This window comes from Haliotis rufescens, unplaced genomic scaffold (genome assembly GCF_023055435.1).
Source record: "Haliotis rufescens isolate VD_foot unplaced genomic scaffold, xgHalRufe1.0.p SCAF_2, whole genome shotgun sequence".
Taxonomy (NCBI): domain Eukaryota; kingdom Metazoa; phylum Mollusca; class Gastropoda; order Lepetellida; family Haliotidae; genus Haliotis; species Haliotis rufescens.
The window spans coordinates 2,985,629-3,005,672 of record NW_025963890.1 but is presented as its reverse complement, the minus strand read 5'-3'; the positions used below and the strand labels follow the sequence as shown (position 1 = coordinate 3,005,672).

Below are 20,044 nucleotides of genomic sequence, written 5' to 3'. Positions count from 1 at the left end.
AAATTTATGAAACAATATATGCAGTTATATTGTAAAATCTTGTTTGTGTTCTATTTTTTTTCCATGTCTGAAGTTATCTACTTTCAGACATCTGTCTAGTATACAAAGGTATGAGGCCAACATGTTGTTCCATTGTTTAATTCGAGTGACGTCAACTTTTCTTGATAAATTTGGTAAATATAATACCAAGATAAATATCTTCAATTGCTGAATTCAATTTAAACTCTCCAAAGATTGATGGTTGATATTACTGCAGAAAAAAATTCTGCCAGAAATTTCTGTAAAAAAAATAATTCTGCCAGAAATTTTCTGTAGAAAAAAAAAATACTGTCAGAAATTTCTGCAAAAAAAAACATTCTGCCAGTGACATGGAAAATCATAGTGAAATGTATGATCGTTAACATACGAATCACTGAAGGCAGGGCGGGGCAACTTAGGAATGGCCAGGAGTCCGAACTTGACCACACAGATGGAAGCGAGCTACAAAAACATGTTTTATATCATTGGAAAGCTCTCGAGGAGTCGAATCCAAATACTGTGTGTCCCAGTGTGTTCACATGTTCACAAGCTCAAAAATTGGCTCAGAAAATGCATTACTGCAGAAATTTCTGGCTCATGTTCCATAAGGTGTGTGGCAGTGCTGTCCGTATCTGTGCAGAGCTCTCTACAGGGGTGTTGGTGAAAAACTCTAGCCCTGTGAGGAGCTCCACATCTCGCACTCTGACTTCATTGTCCAACAGGTAATGAGTTGCATTCTGGAATAGAAGAGAGTTTCGTATCACGCACCAACAGCAAGGATAGATCAGATATGGAGTCGTTAATTGCTGTATGGACACAGTGGTTAATGGCTATGTGGACGCCAGTGGTAAATGGCTATATGGACACAGTGGTTAATGGCTATATGGACACAGTGGTTAATGGCTATATGGACACAGTGGTTAATGGCTATGTGGACGCAGTGGTTAATGACTATATGGACACAGTGGTTCATGGCTATGTGGACACAGTGGTTCATGGCTTTGTGGACACAGTGGTTAATGGCTATGTGGACACAGTGGTTAATGGCTAAATGGACACAATCGTTAATGGCTATGTGGACACAGTGGTTAATGGCTAAATGGACGCAGTGGTTAATGGCTAAATGGACACAATCGTTAATGGCTTTGTGGACACAGTGGTTAATGGCTAAATGGACGCAATCGTTAATGGCTATGTGGACACTGTGGGTAGTGGCTAAATGGGCGCAGTTGTTAATGGCTATGTGGACACAGCGGTTAATGGTCTGTGGGGAAGTATACTGACCTGACAGTTGAATGTGTTTGACGGTCTGTGGGGAAGTATACTGACCTGACAGTTGAATGAGTAGGACGGTCGGTGGGGAAGTATACTGACCTGACAGTTGAATGTGTAGGACAGTCTGTGGGGAAGTATACTGACCTGACAGTTGAATGAGTAGGACGGTCTGTGAGGAAGTATACTGACCTGACAATTGAATGTGTAGGACGGTCGGTGGGGAAGTATACTGACCTGACAGTTGAATGTGTAGGAAGGTCTGTGGGGAAGTATACTGACCTGACAGTTGAATGTGTAGGAAGGTCTGTGGGGAAGTATACTGACCTGACAGTTGAATGTGTAGGAAGGTCTGTAGGGAAGTATACTGACCTGACTGTTGAATGTGTAGGACGGTCTGTGGGGAAGGATACTGACCTGACAGTTGAATTTGTAGGACGGTCTGTGGGGAAGTATACTGACCTGACAGTTGAATGTGTAGGACGGTCTGTGGGGAAGGATACTGACCTGACAGTTGAATGTGTAGGACGGTCTGTGGGGAAGGATACTGATCTGACAGTTGAATGTGTAGGACGGTCTGTGGGGAAGGATACTGACCTGACAGTTGAATGTGTTTGACGGTCTGTGGGGAAGTATACTGACCTGACAGTTGAATGTGTAGGACGGTCTGTGGGGAAGTATACTGACCTGACAGTTGAATGTGTAGGACGGTCTGTGGGGAAGTATACTGACCTGACAGTTGAATGTGTAGGACGGTCTGTGGGGAAGTATACTGACCTGACAGTTGAATGTGTAGGACGGTCTGTGGGGAAGTATACTGACCTGACAGTTGAATGTGTAGGACGGTCTGTGGGGAAGTATACTGACCTGACAGTTGAATGTGTAGGACGGTCTGTGAGGAAGTATACTGACCTGACAGTTGAATGTGTAGGACGGTCTGTGGGGAAGTATACTGACCTGACAGTTGAATGTGTAGGACGGTCTGTGGGGAAGTATTCTGACCTGACAGTTGAATGTGTTGAACTGTGTGTAGGTAAGTATACTGACCTGACAGTTGAATGAGTAGGACGGTCTGTGCGGAAGTATACTGACCTGACAGTTGAATGTGTAGGAAGGTCTGTGGGGAAGTATACTGACCTGACAGTTGAATGTGTAGGACGGTCGGTGGGGAAGTATACCGACCTGACAGTTGAATGTGTAGGACGGTCTGTGGGGAAGTATACTGACCTGACAGCTGAATGTGTAGGACGGTCGGTGGGGAAGTATACTGACCTGACAGCTGAATGTGTAGGACGGTCTGTGGGGAAGTATACTGACCTGACAGTTGAATGTGTAGGACGGTCTGTGGGGAAGTATACTGACCTGACAGTTGAATGTGTAGGACGGTCTGTGGGGAAGTATACTGACCTGACAGCTGAATGTGTAGGACGGTCTGTGGGGAAGTATACTGACCTGACAGTTGAATGTGTAGGACGGTCGGTGGGGAAGTATAAAGGCCAGAACATGAGGATCTCTACAGGTGTCCAGACGGGTCACACCAGATCCACACTGGCTGATGATTGTGAAGTAGTCGGAGGGAACACCAGAGGATCTGCAATATTACACAAAAACACCTGAGTAGGCTGTTGGCCTGGATAAAAACAGTTCAGTAATGGCGACTGTATTGTCGGTACAGGACGGGAATACAGTCAAGTCTCTGTCTGCACGTGGGCTAACATTATCAGTCGGGACGAGGTGTCAGTGTTTATAGCTTTCATCTGTGTAAATGAATGTCATTATGAAATATACCATATTCAAATACATATCAATGCAAATCTTACCACGTTTAACAAACCAACCATTGTTCACTCACTCACTCACTCACTCAATTCTTACCCATTTATAATGTTGGTTACATCCAGATGTCCTCTGTGACTGTGGTCAAATATTGGCCCACTAATGATGTTAGCCACGCCATATGTCTCTGTCCAGTTCCGAACAAGTCCATACAGCTCACTCCAAATCCCTGACGAGTGGAAATCAATCTTTGCATCTAACATGTTCGATTAGCGCTGAAAACTGAATGTGCGTACAGAGGTTAGTTGTTATTGGAATGGTATGTTTGGCATATTCCAGCAAGCACGACAGTACTAACATCTAGTCTCTGAAATGAACATATTTTACAGCAAAAACATTTGTTAAATCATAGTTATAAAAGGAGATAAAATCGTCATCAGTCTGGACAAGTACAAGCAGCCACACACACACACGTGCATGCAAGTCGCTATATAAGTGCAATAATCTTGGAGCGACGTTAAACCTCACCTCACCTCACCTCACCGTTTTCAAAGCATCTGCAAATTCTGAATATTGCTTCCAGAAATACACCTCCTCTAATGAAGTGTACACCTGTCCCTGGCTTGGTACCTGCACTAAAACCTTCCAGCATTGGCACCATGGATGTCGACAGCCGGTACGTCAGATCACCCGGGAGGTGGAAATCTGAACAGGTAATGTTACACATGAGAAAAGAAGACGAAATGAGTTTTAAATACAGACGGAAAGTTTTCACGTGCATCATAAAACATCACATAAAATAAAATTGCCTTAGAAACGCTTAGAAGTTGCACGTGCATCCCGGTCATTGCGTGCATAAAATCCCATGAGTACGAATTCGTCACACATTCACACACGGTGCCGAATCAATTCAACCCCACAATAAATCGTTGAGGTGTCACAGATTTCATTGGACAAAACATCCCCACGCTCCTTTGGGCTGCTGTTTCGCCAGATCTGTCGCCCAACGAACCTGTTTGGATGAAATGCAGCCTTGTTTACACCGACTTCCAAACCAACCGGTGACGTTGGTCCAGCTGTGACAACTTTTGGTTTGTTTGTTTGTTTGTTTGTTTGTTTCTTTTTTTAACGTCGCACTCAGCAATATTCCAGCTATATGACGGCGAGTCTCGACCAGTCAATCCAGTGATTGACATCATGAGCATCGATGACATGCATCAATCAAGACAGCCTGTCTGACCATCCGATCCCGTTAGTCGCATCTTAAGACAAGCATACTCGCCTTTCACGACAACCATGAGTTGCGAAAGACCAATTCTACCCCGCATCTTCACGGGTCGCGACAAGCCTTGGTCCAGATCTGGAATGTCATCCTACAACCCTTGTTACATTCCCTTAGTGTTCACCTAGCCCTTACTGTAACAAAGAACACTAACGGTTGCAACTTCAACGCTGAAAGTGAGAGGGGATGGCAGCGTTCAAGAAGGTGGGGATGGAGGACGTGTGGGTTTGGTGTGTACACAGATTATATGGAAGTGTTTGTGCTTGTACATGTATTTGGATAAGCAGTTCCATGAAAACGGGCTCCTTTCATTTTTTCAATGAATTTGTTCGCTCCTGCCGCTTATGTTTATGCAACAGCTTCTTCATGCAAATGATCCTAGCATTAAAACTTTGTATACCATATGTGTAACCAAAGACGTATATACGTCCGTGGTGTAACCCAAGGGAGTCGGATTGATTAGTTTGGGGCATCTAAGGGACCAAGGTCAAGTCACTAAAACTTTCAGTTTGGCATTTGAGGGACCTTTTTGTTACATGTAATATTTTAGTCCAAAATTGATGAAATTTGTTGAGTTCATTTCATTGATATAAAACGGTTGCTTGGTTTGTTATTCAACCAGCGATATGACGGCGGTCTGTAAATAATCGAGTCTGGACCAGATAATCCAGTAATTAATATCATGAGGATCGGTCCACGCAATTGGGATCGATGACATGCATCAACCAAGTCAGCGAGCCTGGCCACCCTATCCCGTTAGTCGCCTCTTACGACAAGCATAGTCGCCTTTTACGTCAAGCATGGGTTGCTGAGGACCTATTCTACCCCGGATCTTCACTGGTCGATATGAAATGGAGGTCAGCTTGACCAACAGTACATGCTCCTCATATTTATCAAGATGTTGTTTGGATACTTAGCATATTTGGCCTGTACGTAAAGGTCTCAGTTTAATAGTGTTAGTTATATGAGCAATCAGTGTCAAGGTCACTAGTTCGCTTTCTCTTTGGCAAATTAGGAACATTTTCTGTGACACTTGAAAGAAAAATCTTTAAATCTAACCTTTGGAAGATATAATTTATGTGTAAGGAATAATTAAGGATATTTTATGAGTGCTTCCTTAAATATTTTATACATCACAAGGGGACGTTACTCTATGTTGTTAAACTAGTCGAGAATTTGAGTTGACATGTGAGAGAACACCATTGTGAGCGATGGCCAAGGCTAATACTCTGTTAGGAGTTTTGTTATGTTGTAACCATAAGCATGATAAGTAAGCTTAGGGCTTGGCTGACACAAACCAAATTCAAAGCCATATTTCTGTACATATTGATTGGATTTTGTTCAAACTTTGCATATTTGGCCTTTCTGTCTCGATCTCAGATTGCGTAGATTGAGCATTACATGAATACTAACAGCTGCACATGTAACCCCTAGTGTCACCACATGGATATTTATTTTTCAAAACAAATAGCATTCTCAAGCATGTTTAAAAAAAACAGATATTAGATCATTTTTGGCAAATGAACACTAGCAGTTGTAAATATAACCCCAGTGTCACCACATGAAAACTAGGGGTTGCACCATCAACTCTCAGTGTTACCTTTTGATATGAATGTATAGTTTTTAGTTTCTTTTCCAGAAACAAATATCATTCTAAAATAATTTTTCAAAACACAATTGCAATAACTTTCCCAACAGAGAGATTATATAGCAATATGCGCAAATGAACGAAGTTGATGCTGTAACCTCTGGTGTTAATACGGTGACACTAATAGTTACATTTGCAACTGCTAGTGTTGGTTTGCCCGAATTGATTTAATGTCTCTGTCTAGAAAGTTATGCAATTATTGTATTTTTGAAAACCAGTTTTAAGATTGGATTTGGTTTGGAAAACAGAGGTAGAAAATACACATTCTTTCAAAAGTCAACACTAAGGGTTCATACTGCATCCCCTCGTGTTCCTATGGTGACTCTCACACTAACGGTGGATTGCAAAATGAACACTAACGGTAACTAGGGCCAATATACTCTGATACAGCTGCATCCCAAAAGTCTGTTCATCTACTTCTGAAAACCCATTTAAATTCATGTTATTTGATGTGTCATCAATTGATCCTAACCTTGTTCCCGATAAACCCTTTCCTTATCCGTTTTTTCGGTTTGATAGTAAAGTAATCTCCAGTAGGGAATGGTTCAAAAACAGAAAATGGTCATTTTAGATTTTTGTTGCATAATGACCCCAATGTTTTTCATTCCTGTATTATGCTCAGTTCTTGGCAGAAAGCAGGATAAGTGAAATATTTTACCCAAATAAGAAATAGTTGTCAAAGGTTCAAGGATTCGATTTTAAAAAAAAGATCTTATCACGGCCTCTTTCAAGCTTTGCCAAAATAGTACTGCCATAAAGATGAAGCCCTCACTTTTGTATGGTGAACGTAAATGATTTATGCATATTTCATCGAAAACATTTTGAAATAAGCTTCAACTAGAAACGGTGTTTGTTCCAAAAACACCGAAGCAGCCCAACTTTCCGCGACTCGGCCAGTTTGCATGTTGCTTAATTATTGACAAGCGAAAAAGAGAGAAAATTCGAACAAAGATTTTTTCCCAAAAGTTTCAACCGCTGTATGACCTTGACCTTCAGATCAATTTTCGTCAAAAGTCAGTAGGCCCGCAACTTTAGTAAATAGATAACATGTACCAAGTTTCATGAAAACATACCCATTAGTTTTATTTAGAGGTTGGTAAGATTTGAAACACTGGGATAACCTTAGAGTTTTCTTTCAGTGGTCTTCTTCTCATGTAAAATACATAAACATGTCTGCAGAAACCAATTAGGCATGCATTAACATTCTGAGATACAATTTCAATAAATTTCCGAAAGTTTCGACCTCTTCGTGACCTTAACCTTCTGTTTAAAGTCCCTGGGCTCTCATCCTTAGGGAGGAGATGACGTTTGCCAAGTTTCGTGAAACATTAAATGACGGTTTGTTCGAAAAGTTGGTGAAACGATTTTCTCAATGTTTTAACCTTTGCTTGATCGTGACTGTTGGACTGATATCCGTCAAAAGCTGGTTTGGCGAAATTTGAACGAAAGATTTTTCGGAGAGTTGGTAACAAGACTTTTAGCACATGTGTTTCAAAAACTCCGGACAAAAGCCAGAAGCAGACCCGTCTCCTTAATTATGGCTATTTGAATAGGACTGTTATTATTTGAAATAATATAGTAATATCAAAAGGAGGTGAACAAACTTTTGGGTTGCAGCTATAATTACGAACAGATTGATGGGTATGGTTTAAGAATGATCTACACGCATTTAAAAATTAATTACACATTTTAAAAATGTTTCTTATATTTCAAAACAAAAGCACAAAGTGTCATATTTTGGGTATTCTGAGCAGTGATACACGAAATAGTAATAACAAGGCATTTTTGTAAATTTTCTCAACACAGAAAGCGAATTATTGAATTGTAATCTGCTTTATAAGGTACGTGTGTCACGAAAACTGGTTCCACGTCTTATCTGAAACATGTGAACACTAAGGGTTGCAACTGCACGATGTATGCACGGCATCAACCCTTAGTGCACACTAGTTAACACTAGTCGCGGGTGCAACTCTAGGGGTTGCAGTTGCAACCGTTAGTGTTCATAGTTACACTGAGGGTTAGTGAACACGAGGAGTTGTAACAAAGCCTTCCGCAACCATCTTTTGTCGTTAATGAGGCTGCATTGTCAAGTGTGTGTCACAGCTTGTGGTGGTGGTCATACCCGACACGGACTTGTGAACTGACAATTGACCCCACGCCACTTTCAGCCTGAGATGACGTTTACGAAGGACTTGTGTTGAGACTGTCATGATGAAGTCATGTTTCATGGTTAAAAATATATGTTCTATTGCAAAAGGGTACTTTGTTTGCTTTAATATTATTTACCACCATAGGTCAGTGATGCACAGGAACATTTTCAGGCTAGTATAGGATTTTAAAAGACTGCACATATAAGGCTTATGAAAAAGAAGTTATGCAAACATAATTAACGCAGTCACCATGGTTACCAACCTGGAGGTATCAGAGACACATAGGATGTATTTCCAGGTGCCTCTGTGTCGCATGACCAGGTGGTGGGCGTGGCAAGGCGGGGGTCGGGAAGACTGCAGTTGGTGTACGGGGAACCCGTCCCAGCCTGAGGGAGCTAGAATATACCCAGTTGTGGAATATACACAGTTGTAGTACACAGTTGTGCCATATACACAGCTGTAGTGTACTGCTGAGGAATATAGCCAGCTGTCATACCTCGATGTCACAATGATTAGATCTTATTGGTCCATGGGATCTTGATAAAATACTGTATAATCAATTTCTCAGCGGGGGAATAAATCTCATATACCCCGCCAAGAGCAATACAGGCTCCACGTGGATTTCTGAGAGGCAGTATAAATCCCTTATACTCCGCTTCAAAGCAAAAAGCAGCACGTCTTTTGCGAGTCAATGGAAGTCACGTGACATAGCAAAAATTAACCTCAGCTCAGTCGAACTCCTGTTTTCTATCACTTTGAATTTGTTTGAATTCGTTTACAATGTCATGTTAAAACATGTCCTAAGATATATTCCTTTACGAGGGTTACATGGGGTTTAATGCGTCCCGTGTTAGGTTTTATACCAGGAGCCGAAGGACGCAAAAAACCCATGTAACCCTCGTGATCCTGCTACAACTTAAATTGTAGTACACAGTTACGGAACATACACAGTTGTAGAATATATACCGTTGTGGAATATACCCAGTTGTAGAATACAGTTGTATAATACAGTTTCAGAATATACTGTGTTTGTTGGTGTAGGTGATCCACAACCTACCATGCTCTGTGTGATTGTGTAGGAGACCCACAGCGGTAGTCGGAGCTGGGAGGAGTATCCGGCCACGAAGCTGGACTGTTCCAGGAGGTGGACTGCCATCATGGGATGCTGCAGGGAGGGACGCCCGAAGGGGAGGTGTATCGCGACAGGTGTCATCAGCTGACTGCTTAACATGTACGCCTGGAGTATCAGAAGTAGTTAATATTAATAGCTTCGTTACTTCTGTGTAGATCATGGAACTCAAAAATAGATAAGGACCGATAAATCGGAAATAGTTAGTTAAAAATTGGACGGGAACGATTCAAATGATTATTCTTGAAACAAACAACAATGTATGTAATCAGCATCAAAGTCATTGTGAAGGCTGTGCTTAATATCACATCAAGATTTTCTATTCATATCTCACCTCACCTCAAACAAATACCACTTTTCTGATTAGGTGGGCCTAATGTTCAGTTGCACTCCCACACACTCAATCCCACCACCACTCACGCTGCCCCTCCCCCCCCCCCCCCCCCCCCCCCCACACACACACACACACACACACTCACTCCACTCCACTACACCAAACTTCCCCGCTTCACTACTCTCACAGTGTGTCTCCAACTCCTCCTCCCACCCCCCACAGTATCCCCCCACCACTCCTCCCCCCCCCCACACACACCCCACCCACTATCCCACACCCACTCACTCCACTCCACTACACCACACCACACTTCCCCACTTCACCACTCTCACACTGTCTCCCCTCCCCACACACACTATCCCACACCCACTCACTCCACTCCACTACACCACACTTCCCCACTTCACCACTCTCACACTGTCTCCCCTCCCAACACACACTATTCCACACCCACTTACTCCACTCCACTTCACCAAACTTCCCCACTTCACCACTCTCACACTGTCTCCCCTCCCCACACACACTATTCCACACCCACTTACTCCAGTCCACTACACCAAACTTCCCCACTTCACCACTCTCACACTGTCTCCCCTCCCCACACACACTATTCCACACCCACTTACTCCACTCCACTACACCAAACTTCCCCACTTCACCACTCTCACACTGTCTCCCCTCCCCACACACACTATTCCACACCCACTTACTCCACTCCACTACACCAAACTTCCCCACTTCACCACTCTCACACTGTCTCCCCTCCCCACACACACTATTCCACACCCACTTACTCCACTCCACTACACCAAACTTCCCCACTTCACCACTCTCACACTGTCTCCCCTCCCCACACACACTATTCCACACCCACTTACTCCACTCCACTACACCAAACTTCCCCACTTCACCACTCTCACACTGTCTCCCCTCCCCACTCCTCCCCACACACACTATCCCACACCCGCTCACTCCACTCCACTACCCCACACTCCCCCGCTTCACCACTCTCACACTGTCTCCCCTCCCCACACACACTATTCCACACCCACTTACTCCACTCCACTACACCAAACTTCCCCACTTCACCACTCTCACACTGTCTCCCCTCCCCACACACACTATTCCACACCCACTTACTCCACTCCACTACACCAAACTTCCCCACTTCACCACTCTCACACTGTCTCCCCTCCCCACACACACTATTCCACACCCACTTACTCCACTCCACTTCACCAAACTTCCCCACTTCACCACTCTCACACTGTCTCCCCTCCCCACACACACTATTCCACACCCACTTACTCCACTCCACTACACCAAACTTCCCCACTTCACCACTCTCACACTGTCTCCCCTCCCCACACACACTATTCCACACCCACTTACTCCACTCCACTACACCAAACTTCCCCACTTCACCACTCTCACACTGTCTCCCCTCCCCACACACACTATTCCACACCCACTTACTCCAGTCCACTACACCAAACTTCCCCACTTCACCACTCTCACACTGTCTCCCCTCCCCACTCCTCCCCACACACACTATCCCACACCCACTCACTCCACTCCACTACCCCACACTCCCCCGCTTCACCACTCTCACACTGTCTCCCCTCCCCACACACACTATTCCACACCCACTTACTCCACTCCACAACACCAAACTTCCCCACTTCACCACTCTCACACTGTCTCCCCTCCCCACACACACTATTCCACACCCACTTACTCCACTCCACTACACCAAACTTCCCCACTTCACCACTCTCACACTGTCTCCCCTCCCCACACACACTATTCCACACCCACTTACTCCACTCCACTTCACCAAACTTCCCCACTTCACCACTCTCACACTGTCTCCCCTCCCCACACACACTATTCCACACCCACTTACTCCACTCCACTACACCAAACTTCCCCACTTCACCACTCTCACACTGTCTCCCCTCCCCACACACACTATTCCACACCCACTTACTCCACTCCACTACACCAAACTTCCCCACTTCACCACTCTCACACTGTCTCCCCTCCCCACACACACTATTCCACACCCACTTACTCCACTCCACTACACCAAACTTCCCCACTTCACCACTCTCACACTGTCTCCCCTCCCCACTCCTCCCCACACACACTATCCCACACCCACTCACTCCACTCCACTACCCCACACTCCCCCGCTTCACCACTCTCACACTGTCTCACCCCCCCACCCCCTAAAATATCCCATACCCACTCACTCCACTCCATTACACCACCCTCCCCCGCTTCACTACTCTCACACTGTCTCCCCCACTCCTCCCCCCACCACACACACTATCCCACACCCACTCACTCCACTCCACTCCACCACACCAGTCTCACACTTTCCATCCCCTCACCTCCTGGGCTGACAGAGGACAGCTACAGACGGAGCTGATGTTGAGGAGGTCCGCTTCATCCACATCAGACACATTCAGATAGGGAGTTCCTGCGGTGCGTGTGATGTTTGGAGGCGACAGGAGGATGGGATTCAGCGACCCATGTGTACCGTTGTTGGGAGCTGCAGTTATCCCCAGCACGTCTGCAATGTAGCCAAGCTTATGAGTTGAATGTCTGAACATGTTCATACCTCTCCACATTGACGGTGCTAATAACAAACCGTTCTTCTGATGGGTCCATGCTAAGATATAATGCATCTGTCGTTTCCACTCTCCTTGTCCAGCCTGGCGCCTCAGCACCACCAACAAGAACACACAACCCTTCACTTCACACCTCTCCCTCACTCACTCGGCCAGGAATGCACTGACCCTCTTCACATCATGTACTCCTCCCTAGATATACTGACACAACCAGGAATGCACTGACACTCATACCTGCCATCATGTTGTATACTTCAATATTGTCATTACCTGCCATCATGTTGTCTACTTCAATATTGTCATTGCCTGCCATCATATTGTATACTTCAATATTGTCATTACCTGCCATCATATTGTATACTTCAATATTGTCATTACCTGCCATCATATTGTATACTTCAATATTGTCATTACCTGCCATCATGTTGTATACTTCAATATTGTCATTACCTGCCATCATATTGTATACTTCAATATTGTCATTACCTGCCATCATGTTGTATACTTCAATATTGTCATTACCCGCCATCATATTGTATACTTCAATATTGTCATTACCTGCCATCATATTGTATACTTCAATATTGTCATTACCTGCCATCATATTGTATACTTCAATATTGTCATTACCTGCCATCATGTTGTATACTTCAATATTGTCATTACCTGCCATCATATTGTATACTTCAATATTGTCATTACCTGCCATCATGTTGTATACTTCAATATTGTCATTACCCGCCATCATATTGTATACTTCAATATTGTCATTACCTGCCATCATATTGTATACTTCAATATTGTCATTACCTGCCATCATATTGTATACTTCAATATTGTCATTACCTGCCATCATGTTGTATACTTCAATATTGTCAATACCTGCCATCATATTGTATACTTCAATATTGTCAAAGCCAGGGATGGTTTTGTTGATCTTGAAGGCTGGGCCATATGCCAAGAATAGTGCCTGCAAACAGAATTGAAAAAAAGGAACAACTATTTAACTGTCAATTTTGTTCTTCCATGGGCACACCCGAGATTTCACTATGACTAGAGACTTACTAGAGGGCATCGCAGTGCAGCTGTGACTAGAGACTAACTAGACGGCACTGCAGTGCAGCCGTGACTAGAGACCACGTAGAGGGCAGTGCAGTGCAGCCGTGACTAGGGACTAAATAGCCGGCACTGCAGTGCAGCTGTGACTAGAGACTAACTAGAGGGCACTGCAGTGCAGCCGTGACTAGAGACCACGTAGAAGGCAGTGCAGTGCAGTGCAGCTTTGACTAGAGACTAAATAGCGGGCACTGCAGTGCAGCTGTGACTAGAGACCACGTAGAGGGCACCGCAGTGCAGCCGTGGCTAGAGACTAAATAGCGGGCACTGCAGCGTAGCTGTGACTAGAGACTAACTAGAGGGAACCGCAGTGCAGTTGTGACTAGAGACTAACTAGAGGGCAGTGCAGTGCAGTGCAGCTGTGACTAGAGACTAACAAGAGGTTACTCACATGCATGGTTCTGTAGGCGTTGTCGTACCCGTGAGTTCCACCAGAACAATATCTGTTGTTGCGGTATCTGCAGCAGACAACACATTGGGTGGCTGGGTTACTGGAGACTTGCGACTGGAGGTAAAAATACTAGAAACGGTAGTACTGGTGTGTAGGGTACAGGAGACGGTAGTACTGGGGTGTAGGGGACAGGAGTCGGTAGTACTGGGGTGTAGGGTACAGGAGACGGTAGTACTGGTGTGTAGGGTACAGGAGACGGTAGTACTTGGGTGAAGGGTAAAGAAGATGGTAGTACTGGGGTGTAGGGTACAGGAGTCGGTAGTACTGGGGTGTAGGGTACAGGAGTCGATAGTACTGGGGTGTAGGGTACAGGAGACGGTAGTACTTGGGTGTAGGGTACAGGAGACGGTAGTACTGGGGTGTAGGGTAAAGAAGATGGTAGTACTGGGGTGTAGGGTACAGGAGTCGGTAGTACTGGGGTGTAGGGTACAGGAGTCGATAGTACTGGGGTGTAGGGTACAGGAGACGGTAGTACTTGGGTGTAGGGTACAGGAGACGGTAGTACTGGGGTGTAGGGTACAGGAGATGGTAGTACTGGGGTGTAGGGTAAAGAAGATGGTAGTACTGGGGTACTGGGTACAGGAGAGGGCAGTACTGGGGTACTGGGTTATTGGAAACTGGAAATTTAGGTACAGGAAACTGAGGATTAAGCTAACGGGAATAAGGGATTAAGGTACTTGGAGACTAGGATACTGAGGTACAGGAAAATAGGGCTATTGGAGTCTAGGGATTAAGGTCAACAAGACTAGGGAGTAAGGTCCGGAGGACTGGGGATTATTGTTCATGAGACTATGGCGCAGAGGTACTGGAGACTGGGTATTAAGGGTTGGCCATTGAGGTACTTGGCAATATGAATCAAGGTACTTGAGACGACGGATTGTGGTTCTGTAGTTGAGGCTGCTGATGTCCTGGAGTCGAGTACTGAGGGACTGAAAACTAGAGATTAAGGAATGGGCGACTAGGGTATTGAGGGACTGAAAACTAGGGATTAAGGAATGGGCGACTGGGGTACTGAGGGACTGAAAACTAGGGATTGAGGTATGGGCGACTAGGGTATTGAGGGACTGAAAACTAGGGATTAAGGTATTGGCGACAAGGGGATTGAGGGACTGAAAACTGGGGATTGAGGTAAGGGCGACTAGGGTATTGAGGGACTGAAAACTGGGGATTGAGGTATGGGCGACTAGGGTATTGAGGGACTGAAAACTAGGGATTAAGGTACAGTGAGAGTAGAGCACCGAGATACTGGATACCAGACATTTGAGAATGGAGACTCGGGTACTGGGATACTAGGGATTAAGGACTGGGGTACTGCAGGCTGAGGTACTGGAGACTGGAGACTGGAGACTCGGGTACTGGAGACTAGAGAACTGGTGTTTCGGTTTTTGAAACTGGCGTGTACCTCGATGCTGTCCAATTGGCAGCGACGTCAAGGTAGATCCCCTCGATCCTGTCGTTGTTGGCGTAGTGGAGGCGTCGGGGCAGGTCCGTCTTGTACATCACCTGCACGTGGCTGTTATTACAGCGGAGATTATCGGCAATCTCCGCCAGGCTAACTGCAACATCACAACACAGATAACGACTATTGCTTCCTGCTACTACATTCTACTCATGTCAGCTTCGTTGTGATTTAAAATAACTAATCGGCAGATTTACGGAAAGCATATGATGATAATGAACTTCATGATTGGGTCATATGCTCCCAAGATAACTGAGGATGAAAATCACATTGGTTCACAGAAGAGGATATAATATTAAAGCGCCATGAGTTTTCTCTTGAATGGAATGCCGCATAATAAACGGACTTCTTCTTCTTATTATTATTGTAGTAACCCTACCATCTTCAGCTTGGAATATGGTGAGGTGAGGTGAAATTGGGTTTAACGTCGCGTCCAAGATTATTGCACTTATATAGCGACGTGCATGTACGTGTGTGTGTTTGTGTGGCTGCTTGTACTAGTCCGGACTGATGCCGATTTATAGTGCTAGCTCACTGAGATACCATGCCTCAGTTTAACATGAATACCCCACTCAGACACAGTATACTGACTCCGAGCCGACCAGTCCTTGTTTTAGCCCCTTAATGCCGAGCGCCAGACAGGGTAACAACAAGTACCATCTTTTAACGTCTTTTGGTATGACGCGGCCGGGGATCGAACCCCGGACCTTCCGCTCTCCGGGCGCACGCTCTACCACAAGACCACGGAGGCGGTCGCTTGGAATATGGGTAGCGGTAGTTAAAATGACATGAGAGCGAACACAAAGGGTAGGAAAAGATTGAGCCCGTGACAATAGATCTTTTGGACGCCTACCGTAAAACGTCCGCTTTTGGACATGAAAATATTACAATCAGCTTTATAACGTTTGGCAACCTGGAAACATGGCTGTGTGAGTTCCCGTGACCCTTTTGCTGTTTGACGACTATTGGACAAAAATAAACATTGTTCTGTTTACTTATTAACACCTAATCAAAAGCAACAAGTATCACCTTGAAATCAGTTTTAAGCGCTCACTTTGAGTAACAGTTGGCCTCCATGCCGTCTAACATGCTGGTGTTTTAAACTATTGGATGAATGTAAGGAGCGACACATGCTGTACAGGGAGGACACTGGGTGTGACATGTCCTTATTACGGGGCGACAGCTGACGAGGTCAGCCAACTATAACTACACAGTAAAGGAAAATGTTCAGGTTTCTGGAATTGTTTCTAAATACTGAGCAAAATGAATCCAATAAACTCATTGTGGTATCAAAGCATGTGTCCACTGCGTACAGACACGCTCGCTGAATGTTCAGAATGGTTTCATGTCTGGCTTTCAGACCCTAAATATCTGGCAGGACAAATCATATTGCTTCATACATTTGTTGTAAAACGTATGTGGACCATGGCTAGAACATAAGGGGATGGTTACCAGCAAAGGGACCACATGGTCGATCACCGTTTAGGAGATATCATTAATATATACTAAAAGCGTGTGTCTGTGTAGCTGTTATCAGTCCAGGGTAGTTCTGGATCTTTTAACAACCTCGGTATTCACGGGGTACTGAAGACTGAGGTACTGGAGACTGGGGTACTGGAGACTGGAGACTGGGGCACTGGAGACTGGGGTACTGGAGACTGGGGCACTGGAGACTGGGGTACCGGGGTACTGGAGACTGGGGCACTGGAGACTGGGGTACTGGAGACTGGGGCACTGGAGACTGGGGCACTGGAGACTGGGGTACTGGAGACTGGGGTACCGGGGTACTGGGGTACTGGAGACTGGGGTACCGGGGAACGGGTACTGGAGACTGGGGCACTGGAGACTGGGGTACTGGAGACTGGGGCACTGGAGACTGGGGCACTGGAGACTGGGGTACTGGAGACTGGGGTACCGGGGTACTGGAGACTGGGGTACCGGGGAACATGGGTACTGGAGACTGGGGCACTGGAGACTGGGGCACTGGAGACTGGGGTACTGGAGACTGGAGTACTGGAGTACTGGAGACTGGGGTACTGGAGACTTGGGCACTGGTCACAAGGGTAGTTCTGGCACCTTTAACAACCTCATTATTCCCGGGGTACTGGAGACTGGGGTACGGGAGACTGGGGTAATGGAGACTGGGGTACTGGAGACTGAGGTACTGGAGACTGGGGTACTGGAGACTGGGGTACTGGAGACTGGGGCACTGGAGACTGGGGTACTGAACTGGGGCACTGGAGACTGGCGTACTGGTCACAAGGGTAGTTCTGGCACCTTTAACAATTCATTATTCCCGGAATTGGTTCAATATTGAACCTGACATATGGACTGCCCACAAGTTGGCTCAAAGTAATCTAAATTGGTTGAAGCCATCATCTGGATATTCATTCCACAGCTTATGTGATCAAAGTTAAGGCCAGAGGAAAACTTAATATGTTGAAGCTCAAACTATTAACAAAACAACACTATGGTAGATATTGTAGAGTTGTTCAGTTGAGATTCTAATATTCAAAGAGTGACTCCCCTCATTACAAAGAGACAATGCTTTGATTCCAAAGAAGGAAACATAGTTTGACATGGGCTGCGAGGAGCAAGTGGCCCGCCACACGTACACTGGGGGTTGGTAACCAGAGTGACGGAGTCTCTATTCCTGTAGCTGTACTTGTTGCTGATGTGAGAAAAGGCTCCCTCATAGACGTAGAAGGTGCGCATGTCATCCCTGGAGAAGAAGTTGGACAAAAGGAAGAGTCGGTCACACTGGAGGGGAGCCATGCCTGAAACACACATTCTGAATGTCTGACACTGACAACTGTTACATGCAAATGCTGATGATCTTGACACAGTTGTGGAGTTGTCATCGGTGTACTATATACTTACCGTGGTCGTGGTGATGACGGTGTTGACACAGTTGTGGGGGTTGTCATCGGTGTACTATATACTTACCGTGGTCGGCGGTGTTGACACAGTTGTGGAGGTTGTCATCGGTGTACTATATACTTACCGTGGTCGTGGTGATGACGGTGTTGACACAGTTGTGGAGGTTGTCATCGGTGTACTATATACTTACCGTGGTCGGCGGTGTTGACGGTGATGACACAGTTGTGGGGGTTGTCATCGGTGTACTATATACTTACCGTGGTCGGCGGTGTTGACACAGTTGTGGAGGTTGTCATCGGTGTACTATATACTTACCGTGGTCGTGGTGATGACGGTGTTGACACAGTTGTGGAGGTTGTCATCGGTGTACTATATACTTACCGTGGTCGGCGGTGTTGACGGTGTTGACACAGTTGTGGAGGTTGTCATCGGTGTACTATATACTTACCGTGGTCGGCGGTGTTGACACAGTTGTGGAGGTTGTCATCGGTGTACTATATACTTACCGTGGTCGTGGTGATGACGGTGTTGACACAGTTGTGGAGGTTGTCATCGGTGTACTATATACTTACCGTGGTCGGCGGTGTTGACGGTGTTGACACAGTTGTGGAGGTTGTCATCGGTGTACTATATACTTACCGTGGTCGGCGGTGTTGACACAGTTGTGGGGGTTGTCATCGGTGTACTATATACTTACCGTGGTCGGCGGTGTTGACACAGTTGTGGAGGTTGTCATCGGTGTACTATATACTTACCGTGGTCGTGGTGATGACGGTGTTGACACAGTTGTGGAGGTTGTCATCGGTGTACTATATACTTACCGTGGTCGTGGTGATGACGGTGTTGACACAGTTGTGGAGGTTGTCATCGGTGTACTATATACTTACCGTGGTCGGCGGTGATGACACAGTTGTGGGGGTTGTCATCGGTGTACTATATACTTACCGTGGTCGTGGTGATGACGGTGTTGACACAGTTGTGGAGGTTGTCATCGGTGTACTATATACTTACCTTGGTCGGCGGTGTTGAAGATGATGACACAGTTGTGGGGGTTGTCATCGGTGTACTATATACTTATCGTGGTCGGCGGTGTTGACAGTGATGACACAGTTGTGGGGGTTGTCATCGGTGTACTATATACTTACCGTGGTCGTGGTGTTGACAGTGATGACACAGTTGTGGAGGTTGTCATCGGTGTACTATATACTTACCTTGGTCGGCGGTGTTGACGGTGATGACACAGTTGTGGGGGTTGTCATCGGTGTACTATATACTTACCGTGGTCGGCGGTGTTGACGGTGATGACACAGTTGTGGGGGTTGTCATCGGTGTACTATATACTTACCGTGGTCGTGGTGTTGACGGTGATGACACAGTTGTGGGGGTTGTCATCGGTGTACTATATACTTACCGTGGTCGGCGGTGATGACACAGTTGTGGGGGTTGTCATCGGTGTACTATATACTTACCGTGGTCGTGGTGATGACGGTGTTGACACAGTTGTGGGGGTTGTCATCGGTGTACTATATACTTACCGTGGTCGGCGGTGTTGACACAGTTGTGGGGGTTGTCATCGGTGTACTATATACTTACCATGGTCGGCGGTGTTGACACAGTTGTGGGGGTTGTCATCGGTGTACTATATACTTACCGTGGTCGGCGGTGATGACACAGTTGTGGAGTTGTCATCGGTGTACTATATACTTACCGTGGTCGGCGGTGTTGACACAGTTGTGGAGGTTGTCATCGGTGTACTATATACTTACCGTGGTCGGCGGTGTTGACACAGTTGTGGGGGTTGTCATCGGTGTACTATATACTTACCGTGGTCGGCGGTGTTGACACAGTTGTGGAGGTTGTCATCGGTGTACTATATACTTACCGTGGTCGGCG

General features: G+C 45.8%; 1 protein-coding gene and 1 long non-coding RNA gene across 24 annotated transcripts in view; one reads left to right on the top strand and one right to left on the bottom strand.

Annotated features, from left to right (window-relative positions):
* Positions 1–122: 122 nt before the first annotated feature.
* LOC124116740 overlaps positions 123–20,044 on the bottom strand; it is a 178,995-nt gene continuing 159,073 nt past the window's right edge. For 21 of the 23 annotated variants that reach the window (XM_048399488.1, XM_048399481.1, XM_048399484.1 and 18 more), the window contains 11 exons: positions 17,887–18,048; positions 15,215–15,368; positions 13,753–13,819; positions 13,128–13,215; positions 12,006–12,187; positions 9,204–9,383; positions 8,409–8,541; positions 3,697–3,771; positions 3,166–3,295; positions 2,743–2,881; positions 123–755 (listed from right to left, as the gene is read on the bottom strand). In XM_048399488.1, the coding sequence (XP_048255445.1) occupies positions 594–755; positions 2,743–2,881; positions 3,166–3,295; positions 3,697–3,771; positions 8,409–8,541; positions 9,204–9,383; positions 12,006–12,187; positions 13,128–13,215; positions 13,753–13,819; positions 15,215–15,368; positions 17,887–18,048 (1,472 nt within the window). In that variant the 3' untranslated portion in view covers positions 123–593. Of the gene's footprint in view, positions 756–2,742; positions 2,882–3,165; positions 3,296–3,594; positions 3,772–8,408; positions 8,542–9,203; positions 9,384–12,005; positions 12,188–13,127; positions 13,216–13,752; positions 13,820–15,214; positions 15,369–17,886; positions 18,049–20,044 lie in introns of those variants that run through there. The other 2 variants (XM_048399502.1, XR_007222136.1) reach the window with 2 other exon arrangements.
* On the top strand, positions 18,042–19,818 carry LOC125382013. The gene is made up of 2 exons (XR_007222139.1): positions 18,042–18,821; positions 18,946–19,818. It is a non-coding gene; the product is annotated as an uncharacterized LOC125382013 (long non-coding RNA).